We start from the raw sequence: 19,406 nt of genomic DNA, 5'->3' as shown, positions 1-19,406 counted from the left end.
TATTACTAGTGAAGGCTTCTAAGAAACTCTTAGGTTTTAGATTAGCATTGTTGCAAGGATTATTTTCAATTTTGGCCTCAAGAGCTCCAATACTTTAAACATGCGAAATTTTTAGGATATAATTCTGGTCTTGAAAATATGCCTTAGCTTGATGATTAATCTTTCCAAGCTCCTGCTGAAATGCTTTAATTTGTTTCTTATAATCCAATTTGACTGTAGCAAGTTGTCTTTTGATTTCGATCAATTCTATTTTATAAGTTTCTGTTTGGACTGGGCCTTTGCAAGAGTAAGAGTTTAGAAGACGTTTTCTACAAAATTCACAATAATAAAAACGACTGGCTTAATTGTTTTAATGTAATATTTACACACGTCATATGAAAATCTTTTAGAATTATATCACATCTCACAATGTTGTTTTCCCGAGGATTACTGCATCCATTAACACATATTGGTTCACCATCATTGTCAGTGTTGAAGTAATTGCTCAACGGCAAACAGTAAAGCTCCCGAAAGGATGACGACGAGGATAAAATTACGAGAACTGGTTTATTTACATATATATACAGAGTTACAAGATGATGTTAAAGTTAGAACTGTACTACCGAAATGAGCGAAGCTAATGAGACAAGTTACAATAATAAAGCAGTTATTATATACGCATTAATAAAAACATTATTGTCGGGTTATTTAGTAAAAAAGACGTTTCCCGATAATCTATCAGGGTAAATGCATTTCGGGTCGAGAGTCCTCATCGCATTATCTCCAACAGTCAGACATAATTAAAATTTTAATATACTTATTTGCACTTTAAATTTATCAGTTTAAAATAAAACTATAGTTTAGAATCATTTCAATGAGTTTGATAGAAGCCACTCAAAAACAGCCAGCCTTGTACTAAAGCATTGGCTCTTATGGCTGGTAGTGGTTTTAAGATGAAAATATTACCTTGATACATAGTCATATATAAAGTCTGTGATGTAATATTACTACTCAACCAAAGCATTTTTTTTATCTTTGTTCATATTATTCCTATAATTTCTTTTAAATTCGCTGAACAGAATATTCTTATAATATCCTATATTTTCCTAAAAATTACTCCTATAAAATGACTATAAATTTTTTATTTTTCCTGCTGATGTTATATTATTCATTATGTAGACTTTAGATTAGCAATCCTGCGTCAGTGGAAAATGTGCATTTTCCTCTGTAAATTAGTATATTGGTTAAACCAAAATTTTTATGAGGTTATTGAAAGAATGACTGCTATTTAACTAGTTATTTTCTTTCTACTAGGGATGCACGGATATGGGTACAGCTGATATATCGGCTATTCTTGGCTGATATAAATAAATAAATCCGGCTTTAACAAAGTTATCTATCATAACAGTAGTGTAATGATAAAATCATTGTAAAAGACAGTTCAGTATATTGTCATACCATTTTATTCTCATTTTTAATGAAAAAAAGTTTGCAAGAGCATATCGTTGTTTTTTATTTGATCTAGCTTCTGAAGTCTGGCATACGTTGCGCGGCCAATCAAATAAAATATTATCATTAGTTAATCGAGAATTTTCTGAAAATATTTTTCTAATACCAGTATCGGCCAATTTTGGCTTCGCTTAAGCCGGTACTGATATTAGAAAAAGAGGACGATATATCGGTGCATCCCTACTTTCTATTATTATTATTATATGGTTAGTGTAATTTTGATTTTTGTACTTTTTTGGTTTACATATTTACTCTACCTTCATACAGTGTTCCCAATTCATGGAGCTGTACAATCTTATGCCTGGGGAAAAATTGGAGAAGAAAGTCTAGTTGCACAGCTGAAAAGAGCTGGATGTGAAGGTTATGAAGTGGAATCTAAAAGTTCTTATGCAGAGGTATAATTGTTTTACCAGGAAGTTATATTTGCAAATATATGAAATGTCTGAGGCTTCGTTGCATCCAGAGGAAAATAGACTTACCGGACACTGGATTTATTACCAGACACCAGAAGAAAATAGGGGGAAGTACGCTGCTAGTCAGCTTTGGAAAGGCGTCACTTTTCACGAATTTTCGCGCAGAAACGGTTTGGCATGAAATAAATTTTTCTTAAATTGAACAATTGTAACATATTGTCCTTCTCATTCTCTGCTAATTGAGCTAAGGCGTATTTGCTTTCGTCGTTTATAACCGTGTTGAATCAAAACGAAAGTGGAACTACTTTTTCAGTTTGGTTTATTATGCGTAAAAAGGCATTTTTGTGGGTCACACGACGACTTCTACGGCTCAAAGCAACAGATACGTACTTCCCCTATTTTCTTCTGCAGACACTGGGTTTAACAAACCCTGATTTATTTTCTCTTGGATAATTTAAAATGATCTTGCTCTTTACTTAAACTTAACTTTTACTTTTAAAAGACAACGCAAGTGGCCATGTAGGGGGGCGTTTGATTTGGAACTATGTTTTTTTCTACAAGTCGTAAGTTGGTTTTCCAAGGAGGATTTTAGACAGCGCGGAAGCCTTTTTCTCCTTGGTGTAGCCATGTGGTGCAACAAACCGAGGACTTTAGGCTTAGTTTAATTTATTTATTATGGAGAAAAGAACTTGAGTTAGTTTCCGAGAGTTTGACGTTGATATATTCGATTTAACAATGTTTTTGAAACATTAGGCCTTGGTCGCGGTATATCTCTGCCACTAGCCTCACACACTTGGCCCTATGTAGTATAGATTTACCCCTATATCCCTTAACAATTTCCAAATCAATATACCCCGACAGAATCTTTATCTTTGTTTTATTATTTTTTTTTTGTTTAAAGGATACGATTTGTTGGTAACCTCGAAAACTTCACTTTGCTCGGAATGCATGGATTTTCCTATCGCTTAAGCATGGAACTATGGCGTAATAACCGCGAGAGGCGCATTTATGCAAAATAAATTCACCAAATATGGTTCTGCTTTTTTTACAGAGGGAAAGGCTATATGGCATATAGCGCATGCCCAGTCATTCTTTTTATCTATAAGATAATTTACCCCCCTGCATGGCCACTTGCATTGCCCTTTAACTAATTTGGAAAATATCAAAGCAATAGCACTTTTACTGTATATTTTTCCCTCAGACCATGTTTTCAAAGAATTTAAGTTTAAATCTGTCTTACAGTAACATATTGGACTTTAAAAAATGGTTCAGTGTTAAAATTAGTTGTAGATTAAGAATCTAACAATTGGGTTGTACTAGCTTCGGGGGGGGGGGGGGAGCCATGGGGGGGGGGGGCAGGGGTGGATCCGTCCCCACTAACTTTTTTCTGGAGGTGGCAAACTAGACATTTCAATCTTAAAGTTGGCAAACTTAGAATTTCTATATTTCGAAGTAATGTGATATTTGCTTCAATGTTATTTAAAAAAACTTCAATTCGTTAAAATATATTTAAAACTATATAATGTAAATTTTTGTTTAATTATGTGTCGCTCCTCCAGATGCATTGGTCCCAAAATCCCAATATATATTTAGCTTTTTTCCAACTCTATTCTATCCTGACTAAATTCCCAACACTGTTTTTTATTTAATTTCCATAGACAAAGTAGTACCATTGTTAAAACTGTTTTTGTTGAGATCTCTAAGCAAAATAAGCCCATTAGATAGTAGATGTAGGTCTACCATGTACGGCTACTTCGACTGCATAAAGGACACACATGGTAATACGAGAGAGTAAATTCAATGGCTTGAAATGGGCTTAAGACTATCTATTAAATCAATAGAAATATTACTTAATTGAAAAGAGTCGCACGAGCCTAATGTTAACCTAGGTGGAGGGCTAGTATTTTTACTACAATAGGGTACATGACAACGAAATTCAAATCACAAACTATGAGCTTTTTATCATAATTGTTTAAGCCTCGTCAAAGCACTTCTCATTTCTTCGTGTTAGCGCAAAAATACCTAGAGAAGGCTCTATCCATTGTAAGTTCGTAACTACTCACCAAACACTCTTTGCCTAGCTTTTTAAACCATAGGCTTACACTAAATATTTCCCGAAATCCATTAATGTTTTTTTAGATTTTTAGTGAAATTTTTAAATCAAAGCCATTTACTATGAATTTAATTAGGCAATTGATAGTGAAAAATATATTCCATGAAGTTGGCTGAGAAAAAGAATAAATCCTCCGAATCCCTCACATGTACCTGGCCACCTATACTACCTCTTGCCATCTACGAAGAGCCTATCGTTATAATCCCATTCATTTCAAACTTAGGGGGCCTTTTGATAGTCATATGATAAAATTTACGATTTTGCATACATCAGATCGGTAGCTTTACAACCTATTTCAATTTTCTGAAGCAGAAAATATATAACTTATCAGACATAATTATATATGTAGCAGTGCCACTTATATATCCATTCAATTTTTAGCTGTGGATGGGAACACACCCTTCTGGACCAGCTATTATTAAATGTCCTCAGCTTGAAAGTTATGATGGTAGTACACTAGAAAATTGGCTCAAAGACCACAAAGGAGCCATTAGTATCAATTCAACATCAAACGAATTACCCTTTCTTTTGAAAGTACTTTCCGTTAACAAAGCACTGTCCATTCAGGCCCATCCAAATAAAGTAAGTGATTATTTGTGTTTGAAGTTGTGGGCTTATGAAGGAAATCTGAATAAGAAATTTCAAGTTGATAACAATAGTTTGGTGATTTAAAAATGTATATATTAAAATAAAAATCAAGATCCATATTATATTAATGTTAATAATTCAATGATTCAAAAAGGGTTTGTATCTAGGGGCTAACCACCGATTACAGTGAACACGTAATACATTTAGTACAGTCAAAACTACAGGCTTGTACACCGATTACGGATTGTGGTCAGCCCCTCGATCTGTATTTTAAACCCGGTGGTTAAGGAGTAACATAATGAATATAAGTATTAAATTTTTTATTGAATCGAAATTTAGTATGAAATGAAAAAAGTCCAAATTTATGATCATATCTCCCTGTTTAAAAAACGATTTCCATGATCTTTCAAATATCTTGGGGTCATGATAGACGATAAGCTTTCCTGGAATGAGCATATTGACAATGTTATTAAAAAGGTTAAGTCACAGCAATGGTTATAAGACCACTACAGAGATCTTTGAATACAAAAACTAAATTTTTTGTAAAAGTCTTTATTTTTACCAATTTTAATAATAATAATAATAATAGCATCTTTATTTAGGATATCAACATTAGCTTTTTTCAGATTTTTTTTATATTGGTCCTCAAGTTAAATTAAAATAAATAAATAAATAAATAAATAAATAACAAAAGAGAAACAATGGTAACAATGATTAATAGATATCTTCCAATTACTTTTAAAAAGTAAAAAAAAAATTCCAGACATATTTTTTAGGTTTGCTGGAAGGGCTTTCCTTAAAGTAGAGACACGATAAACTATACTATTTTTACTAATATTTGAAGTTTGACCATGAATAAAAATATTTCTATTGTAAACTTTGGTATTATAAGAATGGACAGTACTAGCTGACTTTTATTAATTATATCATTGATATAAGAGGGGTACATTTCATGGTACGATTTAAATACGAAAGAGGCCATATGAATTCTTCTTTTAGTTTCCAGCAAAGTAATTGACAATTTTGTATGAACAAATTTAGTTGACGTACTCCTTTTCACTTCTAAGATTAGGTATACCCATCGTATTTTGAAGCACTTGCAGTTGTGTTAGACTTTCATGATACAAAATATCATATAAAATATCACCATAGTCGAATAGAGGAAGCACTGCGGCTTTATGCCTCATTAAGAGAATATTATTCGGGAAAATATTTCTAACAATGCGCAGGATACAAATTCAAGATTTTATTTTGTTTATAGTATTTTCAATGTGTGGTTTCCATGATAGAGTTTCATCCAGAATAAAGCCTAGATACTTTACTTCGGTTACTCGTTTAATCTTGGATGTTGATAATTTGATAATGTTTTAAACTTGGGTCAATTTACTTTTTGACCCAAATAGAATGAATTCAGATCCTCAGGCATTTATTGACATGTCAATGTCTTCAAACCATTTTTTATAGTTTCTAAATTCTTCATCAAGTTTATATATGTACAACCACTTTGGGGTTTTCGTTTCCAGTAAGCATTGCCATGTCGTCAGGGAATTAATATGGTTTAGTATACTTCAAAGCAGAAGAAAAGTCATTTATGTATATTAAAAAAAAACGATCCAAGTATACTGCCCTGAGGGCTTTTGACAGTAGGGGCAAGGGTATCTAGAGCTTTTAAAATACTCCAGCAAAGCTTCTAACAGGAGGAATCTGAAACATCGTTATAAGCAAGTAAATCATTTTTAAAAATATTCTTGGAGATAATTTTTTTTTAAGTGAGAAAGCTTGAATTTGTGATAGTTTCTTGTAGTTACAAAGTGAGTTTCTGATTTAGAACATTTGCGTTTTCTCACGCAGAAGATCAAATTATGATCAGAAAACCTATATTATGATTTTCAGTGAGCAAAATATACATTGGATGAGACCTGTAGATATGATCAATAAGCGTACCAGATTTGGGTCTAGTAACAGTTGAAATGAGCTGATTCAAATCTTCAGTAATATCTTTGTAGCAAGAGAGAGTTTTGGTTAGGAGATTACAATTGAAATCACCCAGAAGAATCAGCTCAGAGTTTGTTTCAAAAATCTGATCAATAATATTTTTTAAATTAGCCATTATTTAAAGTCACTGCTTGGGCTATTGTTAACTGAGTTTTATATTTCGTGTTTTGGTCAAAATAATAATTCATTTAAGGTGAATAAACAGGTTGGGTGAAGTGTAGTACAGCGGCCTCATCGAATTTGATATTAATTTTAGTTGCGCCTGATAGACCTTGTCACGTAGATGTCGAGGGTATTTTTTATTTTGGCCGCAAATGATTATTTAATTGTTTAACTTAATTTTTTTAATTTTAAAAATTTATCATTTTCATTGAATTTTATATTAATTTTGGTTGCGCCTGATAGACATTGTCACGGAGATGTCGAGGGTAATTTTTATTTTGGCCGCAAATGATTATTTAATTGTTTAACTTAATTTTTTTAATTTTAAAAATTTCTCATTTTCATTGAATTTTATATTAATTTTGGTTGCGCCTGATAGACCTTGTCACGTAGATGCCGAGGGTAATTTTTATTTTGGCCGCAAATGATTATTTAATTTTTTAATGTAATTTTAAATTTCTAATTTTTGGGCATTTGCACGTGTTTTGTTGTACTTATTTCCGTCGTGTGTTCGCCGGCAACACAGTTTCGGTGTCCTAATGAATTCCACGTGATATTCCCTTTTTGTATAAAATCAGTTACAGTTTTTGTTCATTTTCTCGGTGTTTTGTATTTTTGGGCCACAAAGTGATATTCCCGTACTTAATCAAATCTTTTACAGTTTTTGTTCATTTTCTCGGTGTTTTCTATTATTGGGCCACTTTGTTTCTGGTTGAGATTAAAAGTATATACTTGATGCGTAAGGCTTGGTACTGTCCTCTAGGTCGCGTTATAGATGGCCCATCGCTTTTTTTAGTATGGGGTTGGGGAGGCGCTGCGCGCCCCCAGCGCTTGAGCGAAGTGAGTGCGCGGCGCCGTCAGTCGCCAATACGGGGAGTTTAGTAACGTCTTTTACGTGTTTTGGAAGTAATTATCTTCGTCGGGTTGTCGCCTACACCACGGCTTGTTACTGTTTGTTTAGGTTTCCACTCTACTAACTTTTTAACATTAAGTTAATTAATTTAATTATCATTTTCAACCCAAAAACAAAAGTTTCGTAATCAACGCGTCAAGTGCTACATTCTCCGCCACCCAAAAATACAAAAACACGGTAATTTCCTACAATTAGTACATTTTTAACATTAAGTTAATTAATTTAATTATCATTTGCGGCCCAAAAAAATTGTTTCGTAATCTGCGCGTCACGCGTCAAGTGCTACATTCTCCGCCACCCAAAAATACAAAACCACGGTAATTCCCTAAAATTAGTACATTTTTAACATTAAGTTAATTAATTTAATTATCATTTGCGGCCCAAAAAATTAGTTTCGTAATCTACGCGTCAAGTGCTACATTCTCCGCCACCCAAAAATACAAAAACACGGTAATTCCCTAAAATTAGTACATTTTAACATTAAGTTAATTAATTTAATCATCATTTGCGGCCCAAAAAATTAGTTTCGTAATCTACGCGTCAAGTGCTACATTCTCCGCCACCCACAAATACAAAAACACGGTAATTCCCTAAAATTAGTACATTTTTAACATTAAGTTAATTTAATTATCATTTGCGGCCCAAAAAAAATTAGTTTCGTAATCTGCGCGTCACGCGTCAAGTGCTACATTCTCCGCCACCCAAAAATACAAAACCACGGTAATTCCCTAAAATTAGTACATTTTTAACATTAAGTTAATTAATTTAATTATCATTTGCGGCCCAAAAAAATTGTTTCGTAATCTGCGCGTCACGCGTCAAGTGCTACATTCTCCGCCACCCAAAAATACAAAACCACGGTAATTCCCTAAAATTAGTACATTTTTAACATTAAGTTAATTAATTTAATTATCATTTGCGGCCCAAAAAATTAGTTTCGTAATCTACGCGTCAAGTGCTACATTCTCCGCCACCCAAAAATACAAAAACACGGTAATTCCCTAAAATTAGTACATTTTAACATTAAGTTAATTAATTTAATCATCATTTGCGGCCCAAAAAATTAGTTTCGTAATCTACGCGTCAAGTGCTACATTCTCCGCCACCCACAAATACAAAAACACGGTAATTCCCTAAAATTAGTACATTTTTAACATTAAGTTAATTTAATTATCATTTGCGGCCCAAAAAAAATTAGTTTCGTAATCTGCGCGTCACGCGTCAAGTGCTACATTCTCCGCCACCCAAAAATACAAAACCACGGTAATTCCCTAAAATTAGTACATTTTTAACATTAAGTTAATTAATTTAATTATCATTTGCGGCCCAAAAAATTAGTTTCGTAATCTACGCGTCAAGTGCTACATTCTCCGCCACCCAAAAATACAAAAACACGGTAATTCCCTAAAATTAGTACATTTTAACATTAAGTTAATTAATTTAATCATCATTTGCGGCCCAAAAAATTAGTTTCGTAATCTACGCGTCAAGTGCTACATTCTCCGCCACCCACAAATACAAAAACACGGTAATTCCCTAAAATTAGTACATTTTTAACATTAAGTTAATTTAATTATCATTTGCGGCCCAAAAAAAATTAGTTTCGTAATCTGCGCGTCACGCGTCAAGTGCTACATTCTCCGCCACCCAAAAATACAAAACCACGGTAATTCCCTAAAATTAGTACATTTTTAACATTAAGTTAATTAATTTAATTATCATTTGCGGCCCAAAAAATTAGTTTCGTAATCTACGCGTCAAGTGCTACATTCTCCGCCACCCAAAAATACAAAAACACGGTAATTCCCTAAAATTAGTACATTTTAACATTAAGTTAATTAATTTAATTATCATTTGCGGCCCAAAAAAATTAGTTTCGTAATCTACGCGTCAAGTGCTACATTCTCCGCCACCCACAAATACAAAACCACGGTAATTCCCTAAAATTAGTACATTTTTAACATTAAGTTAATTAATTTAATTATCATTTGCGGCCCAAAAAATTAGTTTCGTAATCTACGCGTCAAGTGCTACATTCTCCGCCACCCAAAAATACAAAAACACGGTAATTCCCTAAAATTAGTACATTTTAACATTAAGTTAATTAATTTAATTATCATTTGCGGCCCAAAAAAATTAGTTTCGTAATCTACGCGTCAAGTGCTACATTCTCCGCCACCCACAAATACAAAAACACGGTAATTCCCTAAAATTAGTACATTTTTAACATTAAGTTAATTAATTTAATTATCATTTGCGGCCCCAAAAAAAATTAGTTTCGTAATCTACGCGTCAAGTGCTACATTCTCCACCAAAAAAAAAACACGAAATTACATGAGGCCGCTGTAGTGCAATTTTGCCAAAAGGTTTAATGTTTAATCAAAAGGGTACATGTTACGTTTAGGCCGACGGTACGCAAGAGAAGACCCCGTCGTCGTTAATACCAACCCGAGGTAGTCTAAACTGGGTTTTCACCCCTAGCGAGAGAAACAAGAAAATAGGCAAAGAAATAGAGGGGAGCTTATGAGATTTGACTATGATGTCTGTCTGAAATATCGATAACACTACGATAGAATTAGCAACCAATATAAAATTTAGCAGAGCCTTTAAAAGCAATCACAATCTTCGTCCTCATTTTGGTCCTAGACCGATAAAGGCAGATCAAGATTGTAATAAATGAGGATACCCCCGCCTCTATGAGCCGAGACCCTCGCCTCTATGAGCCGAGACCCTATCATTTTGAATTGCACCAAATCCTGAAATTTTGAATAGGGAGTCTGGATAAAGATTACATAGACGAGTTTCAGAAATGCATAAAATATCAAGTTTATGTTTATTCAACAATAGTTCAGCTTCAGTAAGATAAGGAATTAACATACAGACATTTAAATGCCCAATTGGAAGACCTTTTGACGAGTTTCGAGAAACTTTAATAAAGCCCCAGGTGCCTAATGATGAGTTATTAGCTGATGTAATTACTTTATTAGGACTGATTTTTTTAGATGAAGTTGAGCATAATGATGTTGTTACTTGCTGTACAGTCAGACTTCATCCGTAGCTAATGAAGGCTTCCTAATTTCACGATAACGTCGAATTTTATATGGGTAAGGCCAGTTTTCGTGATCTAAAATTTCATCATTCTGATTTATTATAGACTCGATGATAAATGTCAGTTTCCAATTATTTATCTGTTCTGGTTTTGACAACGTTATATAGTCTTTATCAACTCCTATGTCTAACAAATGATTGATAATTTCCTGGATAGTTAAAGTTTTTGGACAATTTGAAAGATGATACTTTAAATTTGGGGAAAGAGATAGCTTTAGCCCATCTTCATCATGGTTAGTACCCCAAATCTTTTGGTTTCCCTTAAGACTAGAACCAAGCCTATGACATGATATGCCTATCGGACAATTTTGACATGCCAACACAATATCAGAATCTGATGAAGAGTTTAAGGTATAACTTCTTAGAGTGGCTGCCGACCGAGTCTTGAGATTTTTTTGTTAATCTGATTACATTTACATCAATTCCTTTAGCTAAAATATACTCTGCCATAAAGTTCTCACTAGATTTGGTAGAGCAATTTCCTATAAAATAGTCGTATGAATCTTAAGGAATTGTCAACTTACAGGACGCTATTCTATCGGTTATTGGCATCTCTCCCAGATTCTTTCTAGAAGGTAGATCTAGACAAGTGCTGATGATTATTCTTAAGGTTTTTACGCTTTAAGTTTTTCGGTTCCCCTCCCTTTCCTGTATTTTTAAATAACTTTTGAGTAAATGATGGACCATAAGTATTTTTCTTAGGAAGAATATCAGTATTTCGAAAGACCCATGGTAGAGATAATATACGGAATAGCTTTTTATTTTTCGGCAAACATCAATCACATTAAATAACTCTCGTCTGTTGTATATGGAGCCACCAGGTGGGGCTAAATGATGTAACAAACAATATATATAAAAAATCTGGCACTGGCAGACAGACCAGAATAAAATGTAAGAATACCATGTATTAAGGTATTCATGTGATACTATTAAAGTAACAGTATTAAATATAATCTTGTATAGTTAATTAAGACAAGTATAGTTTAAGAATATAACTATAACAACTATTATAACATGGTGGCAGCTGCGAAGAACCATTTTTCGAACGCCAATTGGAAGTATTAAGACCTTATCACCTTAAGCCTTGTTTCCCGCGTAAAATTCCCATTGTTATTATGTCGCAATCACATTCAACAACTACCTCCATTAGGGGTCTTGATCATTTCAAACCGGGTGCAGACCCTGCTACAGCTTGGGAAGATTATAAATGCAGTTTCAACATATATTATACTGCTATGAAACTTAATAAAGATCCCATTGATGTTCAAGTTGCTCATTTTCTCCACGTACTGGGTCCAGCTGGTCAGAAAATATATAAAACACTTACCATTCCTGAAACCGGAAATGATCGCACTGTACAAGTTATACTTACAGCCTTTGATACTTTGTACGCTCCACAGAAAAATTTACTGTACCTTCGCTATATTTTCCTTACTGCAAGACAAACTGCTTCTCAGTCTTTCACTGATTTCATACTTGATCTGAAAACTAAAGCTCAAGACTGTGATTTTGGAACTTTGAATGACTCCCTTGTATGCCTTATGATTGTTTGTGGCATTAAAAATGACAAGCTTCGCAAAGATCTCTTGGCCAAACCTAACTTATCACTTGACGCTGCAACCCTACTCTGCCTTTCGGAAGAAATGGCAACAAATCAGGCATCCGCTATGGTCACTTCTCCTCCAACTACCTCTACTTCTGATGAGTCTCAGGTTAATGCACTTCGTTTTAACTACAACACTCGTCCTTCCACACCATATAACAACTCTTCCTCCTTTCGTCCTCAAAGCAATCGACGATCCTCATCACAAATATCGCACCAACGTCCTTCTTATGGAACACCCTTTACTCGCAATATCTCCCCACGACAATACTCGGGAACTGTAAATCCTCCACCAGCTCATTCCCGTCTTCCACTTTACCAACACCAACCTCAATCTCGTCAAACTAAATCATGTCATAATTGCGGAAAATCACACCTACCAAACGAATGTCGTGCAAAGAAGTCTCGTTGTCTACGCTGTGGTTCATTTGGACATTGGGCGAGTAAGTGCGAAGCATTTTCTCTTGATACTGACACTTCCAATCCACAAGATCTTTCAACCTCTTATGGACACCCTAACGAATCTTATTATTTTGATTGTGATCAATCTGACCAAGACCTTCTAGAAGAAGATTTTGATGACTTTCACCTACACAGTCTTACTCTTGAACTAAATGAAGTCAATACTCCAAACAGACTCAACTCCTTTCCTCACGATATCTCTATTTCCCACCTCATGCTGGACAGACTTTATATTTATAACCAACTAATAACCCTCAAACTGGATACGGGCTCCCAGATTAACCTTCTACCTGAATACATCTACCGTTCTTTTCCAACTCAACCACCACTTAAACAACCGACTCATCGTGTCCTCGCTTATTCTGGACATACCGTTCCAATATTGGGCATTGTCACTATTCCATGTGCTTCCAAAACATACCAAGCCGACTGTGATTTTTACATAACCACTTGCTCCTCCCAGCCTATTCTTGGAGCATTGGCTTCCATCACATATGGCTATATCAAACGTTTAAACAATTCTTTGATGGATTCGCAAACCAAATATTCCTACTCTCTGGAACCTGCTTCTACACTATCTCGTTCTTCCCGACAATTGCCAAGTGTTGACCTCACTCATATCTCTCCTACCGAAATAATTGAACAATACCACCCAATATTCGACACAATCGGAGCCCTTCCTGGTCTCCATGACATAAAACTCCGATCCGATGCAATACCAAGTATTTCTTCTGCAAGAAAACTTCCTCACGCACTCTCTGCTAAGGTCCGAGCAGAACTTCACAAGATGGTCGAAGCTGATATTATCACCCCTGTCTCTGGACCATCGGAATGGGTGCATCCCATGGTGATTGTTACCAAACCTGATGGCTCTCTCAGGATATGTCTTGATCCGCGCAAATTAAATGGGGCCATTAAACGGGAATATTACCCTATGCCCACCAACCAGGAAATTTATGCCCAGTTACATGGGTCCACAGTATTCACCGTTTTAGACGCAAAAAGTGCTTTCTGGCAAATACGATTGACTGATAAAAGCTCGAATCTATGCACTTTTGCCACCCCTTTCGGCCTGTACAAATTTCTACGACTACCCTATGGAATCACTACCGCTTCGGAAATTTTTCAACGCACTATGAAAGAACTTTTTCCTCCTTCTCTTTTTCCCAATCTCCATATTTCTACTGACGATTTCCTCATCCCCTCCTCTACACTTGATGACCATAAACAAGACCTTCTTGATGTCCTCAATACTGCAAAAGATAAAAACCTTACTTTCTCTACTCGTAAGATGCAACTGGCGGTTACAAAGATCACATATTTAGGTAATGAAATTACACCTTCTGGTGTCACCATTGACAATAAAAAGATAATTGCAATTACCTCTATGCCTCCTCCAGTTGACAGGAAAGCCCTTCAGAGATTCCTGGGAATGATTAATTATCTTGTGCGTTACATTCCCGATGCGGCGCACCATACCTCTACATTACGTCAGCTTCTAAAGAAGGACTCTACCTTTACGTGGAATGATACCTATCAAGCGCATTTTGACACACTCAAACACCGGTTAACTACCTCTCCAGTCCTTGCCTTTTTTCAACCCACTGTACCAATCATTATATCTGTTGATGCTAGCCCAACCGGTGCCGGAGCCGTCTTGCTTCAAGATAGTCATCCAGTGGAATATACTTCCATATCATGGACCACCACTCAATCCAGATATGCACATATAGAAAAGGAACTTCTGGCCATCGTGTACTCATGTGAGCATTTTAGTTACTATATCACCGCCACCAAAGTCACTGTCCATACCGACCACAAGCCACTACTAGCCATAATCCATAAACCTTTGCACTTACTATCTCCTCGACTTCAACGCCTAGTGTTGAGACTCTCCCGATATGACATTAACCTTGTGTACGTTCCAGGTTCTACTCTTCACATTGCTGATACACTATCAAGGGCTCATCAGTCTATCTCCCCTTTTAAATCGGATGATTTAGATGGCCCTACCACTGCTCTCCATGCACTTACCACTCTTTCTGATGACAAATATCAAGCATTTAAGTCTGAATTCCTTCAAGATCAAAGCATGGTTACCTTACGTCGACTCATTGCAGATGGTTGGCCCTCTTCTCGACAATCCCTTCCTAAAGCATTGTACCCATATTGGCAATACCAAAATGAACTACACATCTCAGAAGACTTACTTTATCGAGGCTCAACTTTACTAGTACCACCCACACTACGTAATGATGTTCTATCGCAACTTCATGTTACCCACCAAGGTATTTCTGCATGTATTGCTAAAGCAAAGCTGAATGTGTTTTGGCCCAATATGGTCATGGATATCACCCAGATGATCCGCTCTTGTTCTCTGTGTCAATCCCGCTCTGTTTCTAACTCTTCTCAACCACTACAACCGCACCCCGTACCAAGTCTACCGTGGGAAATTATTGGCACTGATCTTTTTCACGTCGACTCCAAACCCCTGATTTTGCTGGTAGATTACTTTTCTAAATTTATTGAGGCACAGGACCTCCACCACACCACAGCCAAAGATGTGATTGCATTTATGACACCTCATTTTGCCCGCCATGGCGCCCCAACTACGTTAATCTCCGACAATGGTCCTCCGTTTACCTCTGCCCAATTTCAAGATTTCCTCAAACAATGGGGAGTACGTCACATTACCACAAGTCCCTATTATCCTAAATCAAATGGATTGACTGAACGCTCCGTCCAGACGATCAAGAACGCTCTTATTAAAGCTAAAGCTTCTGGCAAATCCTTGAGCTACGTACTACTTGAATATCGGAGCACTCCATTAATTAATTCGTCTAGCCCTGCTGAACTTCTCATGGGCCGTCGACTTCGGACACCATTGACGACCACCAAAGAAATTCTTCATCCACATTATCCCACTCTTGCCACTCGTCAACAACTACAGCACAAACAAGAACTTATGACATCCTATCATGACCGTCACTCTCGTGTGAAACCTTTGGCTCCTTTATCCAATGGTCAAAGAGTATTGCTACAATTAGGTAACCGTTCTTGGGTTCCGGCGATTGTAACACAGATTGGACCGGAGCCGCAATCTTATATTGTCACCGATTCTCAAGGCCGCTCTTATCGGCGCAACCGAATTTTCCTCCGTCCGGATCTGAGTCGCTCCACTCTCACACGTGTTTTCTACCGCAAGACACCTGACACCCATACTACACCGCCCATATCCTCACCACCAAAACCCTCTTCACCGACTCTATACCATACCGTCACGAGCTCTGACTCCACGCAATCTACCTCCTCTTCTATACCCATCACTACCAATACCTCAGTAACTTTCTCTCAACCGTCATCGCACAGCTCACCAACTCCCATACCATCAACTACTCAATCAACAATGACACACCAACCTCTCACCACTTCTACTTCAACTCCTCCTAGTCCATTTACTCTTCATCATCGCCCTCAACCACGATCTCATGATGTCCTGCCACGGAATACACCCATTTTCCCCACACGTCCTTTGGATTCTGTTGTTCCCGGTAATTCTCCTCACCCTACGACACATACTTACCGGAGGGTCCCATCACCTGCGTATTCTGATGTTCAACGTTCTCCAATAATCGAATCTGCCCATAACCCTACTACCTCCACTCGCTCTGGGCGTGTTATTCGTCCTCCACAACGTTTCTCTGATTAACTATTACTAACTTGTTAAAAAAAAAAAAAAAAAAAAGGTTGTTGTATATGGAGCCACCAGGTGGGGCTAAATGATGTAACAAACAATATATATAAAAAATCTGGCACTGGCAGACAGACCAGAATAAAATGTAAGAATACCATGTATTAAGGTATTCATGTGATACTATTAAAGTAACAGTATTAAATATAATCTTGTATAGTTAATTAAGACAAGTATAGTTTAAGAATATAACTATAACAACTATTATAACATCGTCTAGTTATGATTATGTTTCAAAAAGTAACTGAGCATCATCCATCAAAAGATGTACTTGAAGTTTTAAACTGGATAACATAAAATATACTCGTTAGTATTTTTGCAGTTATGTTTAGAGTGAAAAATTCTAATCAACCGGATTACGTTATGAAATTATTTCAAAAGGGAAATTTAATAATATATATTAATAATAGTAATCACAATACTCAGGGTATAAATAGTAATTTTTATAGCCCAGCGGCAAATTCTAAATTAATTAATACTGTTAAAAATTGCCAAACATTAAACGCCTTTAATAAATCTCACATATTGATTGTATGTACTCTATTTATAAATTTAAATAGATACCCTTTTGTAAATCAGTGTATCACACTGAAAATGATATCTCTTAATGAAAAGCTTTTATTATTATTATTATTATCATTAGAATAAATATTTTCAGTGAGGTGCTGCAAAATATCAAAATAGCTATAGTCAATATTGATTTCATAAAATGCATGGGTTGACAGTGTCATACTTATGTTTATATTATTATGCTGGTAGGATAGTTTCTTGTTATGTGTGGAATGAAAAACTTCTATACTCGTCCAACCCTACCTAACCTAAAACTGCTTGAAAGAAAAATGGCATCCAAAAGTCACATATAGCAGAAAAGTGGGCAAAATTGCACTACAGCGGCCTCATGTAATTTCGTGTTTTTTTTTGGTGGAGAATGTAGCACTTGACGCGTAGATTACGAAACTATTTTTTTGGGCCGCAAATGATAATTAAATTAATTAACTTAATGTTAAAAATGTACTAATTGTAGGAAATTACCGTGTTTTTGTATTTTTGGGTGGCGGAGAATGTAGCACTTGACGCGTTGATTACGAAACTTGTTTTTGGGTCGAAAATGATAATTAAATTAATTAACTTAATGTTAAAAAGTTAGTAGAGTGGAAACCTAAACAAACAGTAACAAGCCGTGGTGTAGGCGACAACCCGACGAAGATAATTACTTCCAAAACACGTAAAAGACGTTACTAAACTCCCCGTATTGGCGCCTGACGGCGCCGCGCACTCGCTTCGCTCAAGCGCTGGGGGCGCGCAGCGCCTCCCCAACCCCATACTAAAAAAAGCGATGGGCCATCTATAACGCGACCTAGAGGGCAGTACCAAGCCTTACGCATCAAGTATATACTTTTAATCTCAACCAGAAACAAAGTGGCCCAATAATAGAAAACACCGAGAAAATGAACAAAAACTGTAACTGATTTTATATTACCCTCGGCATCTACGTGACAAGGTCTATCAGGCGCAACCAAAATTAATATAAAATTCAATGAAAATGAGAAATTTTTAAAATTAAAAAATTAAGTTAAACAATTAAATAATCATTTGCGGCCAATATAAAAATTACCCTCGACATCTACGTGACAATGTCACGTGGAATTCATTAGGACACCGAAACTGTGTTGCCGGCGAACACACGACGGAAATAAGTACAACAAAACACGTGCAAATGCCCAAAAATTATAAATTTAAAATTACATTAAAAATTAAATAATCATTTGCGGCCAAAATAAAAATTACCCTCGGCATCTACGTGACAAGGTCTATCAGGCGCAACCAAAATTAATATAAAATTCAATGAAAATGAGAAATTTTTAAAATTAAAAAATTAAGTTAAACAATTAAATAATCATTTGCGGCCAAAATAAAAATTACCCTCGACATCTACGTGACAAGGTCTATCAGGCGCAACCAAAATTAATATTAAATTCAATGAAAATGAGAAATTTTTTAAATTAAAAAAATTAAGTTAAACAATTAAATAATCATTTGCGGCCAAAATAAAAAATACCCTCGACATCTACGTGACAAGGTCTAACAGACGCAACCAAAATTAATATCAAATTCGATGAGGCCGCTGTACTACACTTCACCCGAAAAGTGAATTTGTTTTACCCAATTTTACTGAATTTTTTGTATTTTAGAAACATGCAGAAGAATTGCACAAAAGGCTACCGAATATTTATAAAGATCCTAACCATAAACCAGAAATGGCTATTGCATTGACAGAATTTCAAGCTTTGTGTGGCTTTAGACCTTTCATTGAATTACAGAATGTTTTTAAAGGTATGTTTAGGTATAAACATTTTCTCTAAAAAAGCAACAAAAATTTAAAGCAAGTGTCAGCAAAGATGGGCACTATCATATCTTTTTTTAATCTGATACTTTTATTGATCACATACCTTATAATTCTATCAATTTTGATACGATTTTTAACCCAAATAAAAATTGATTGGTTGTGATTATAAGGATTTTTATTGATGTTTACACATTGCAGGATTTTGAAAAAAATTTATCAAGATAGTGATATTGGCACCATCTAAATGATTTTGAGAGGTAAATGATAGATAGGATAAATTTGCACATCTTGTTTCTGACGCGTTTTTCATTTCAACCCCGTCCCCCCACAAACTGACATTCGAGAAGAGATACAAATTTTATTTTCACCTTCTCTAGCAAACGCGCCACCGTGATGCGAGTAGGAGTATGGGGGCTGACAAAAAAGGGGGTATAAGCTCGTGGTCTTGTTGGTGCTGTCTGTC

At 35.6% G+C, this 19,406-nt stretch overlaps 1 protein-coding gene across 1 annotated transcript in view; it reads left to right on the top strand.

Annotated features, from left to right (window-relative positions):
- The window catches only part of Mpi (mannose phosphate isomerase), a 35,032-nt gene that overhangs the window by 9,085 nt on the left and 6,541 nt on the right, over nucleotides 1–19,406 (top strand). Inside the window, exons 2-4 of the mRNA XM_090167911.1 lie at nucleotides 1,756–1,883; nucleotides 4,396–4,596; nucleotides 18,789–18,930. Coding sequence (XP_090024037.1) covers nucleotides 1,756–1,883; nucleotides 4,396–4,596; nucleotides 18,789–18,930 — 471 coding nt within the window. The remainder of the gene's footprint in view (nucleotides 1–1,755; nucleotides 1,884–4,395; nucleotides 4,597–18,788; nucleotides 18,931–19,406) is intronic.

Source organism: Leiobunum rupestre, chromosome 3 (assembly GCF_980474605.1).
Source record: "Leiobunum rupestre chromosome 3, qqLeiRupe1.1.hap1, whole genome shotgun sequence".
Taxonomy (NCBI): domain Eukaryota; kingdom Metazoa; phylum Arthropoda; class Arachnida; order Opiliones; family Sclerosomatidae; genus Leiobunum; species Leiobunum rupestre.
The sequence above is the reverse complement of the archived record's forward strand: the minus strand, read 5'-3'. Positions and strand labels throughout refer to the sequence as shown.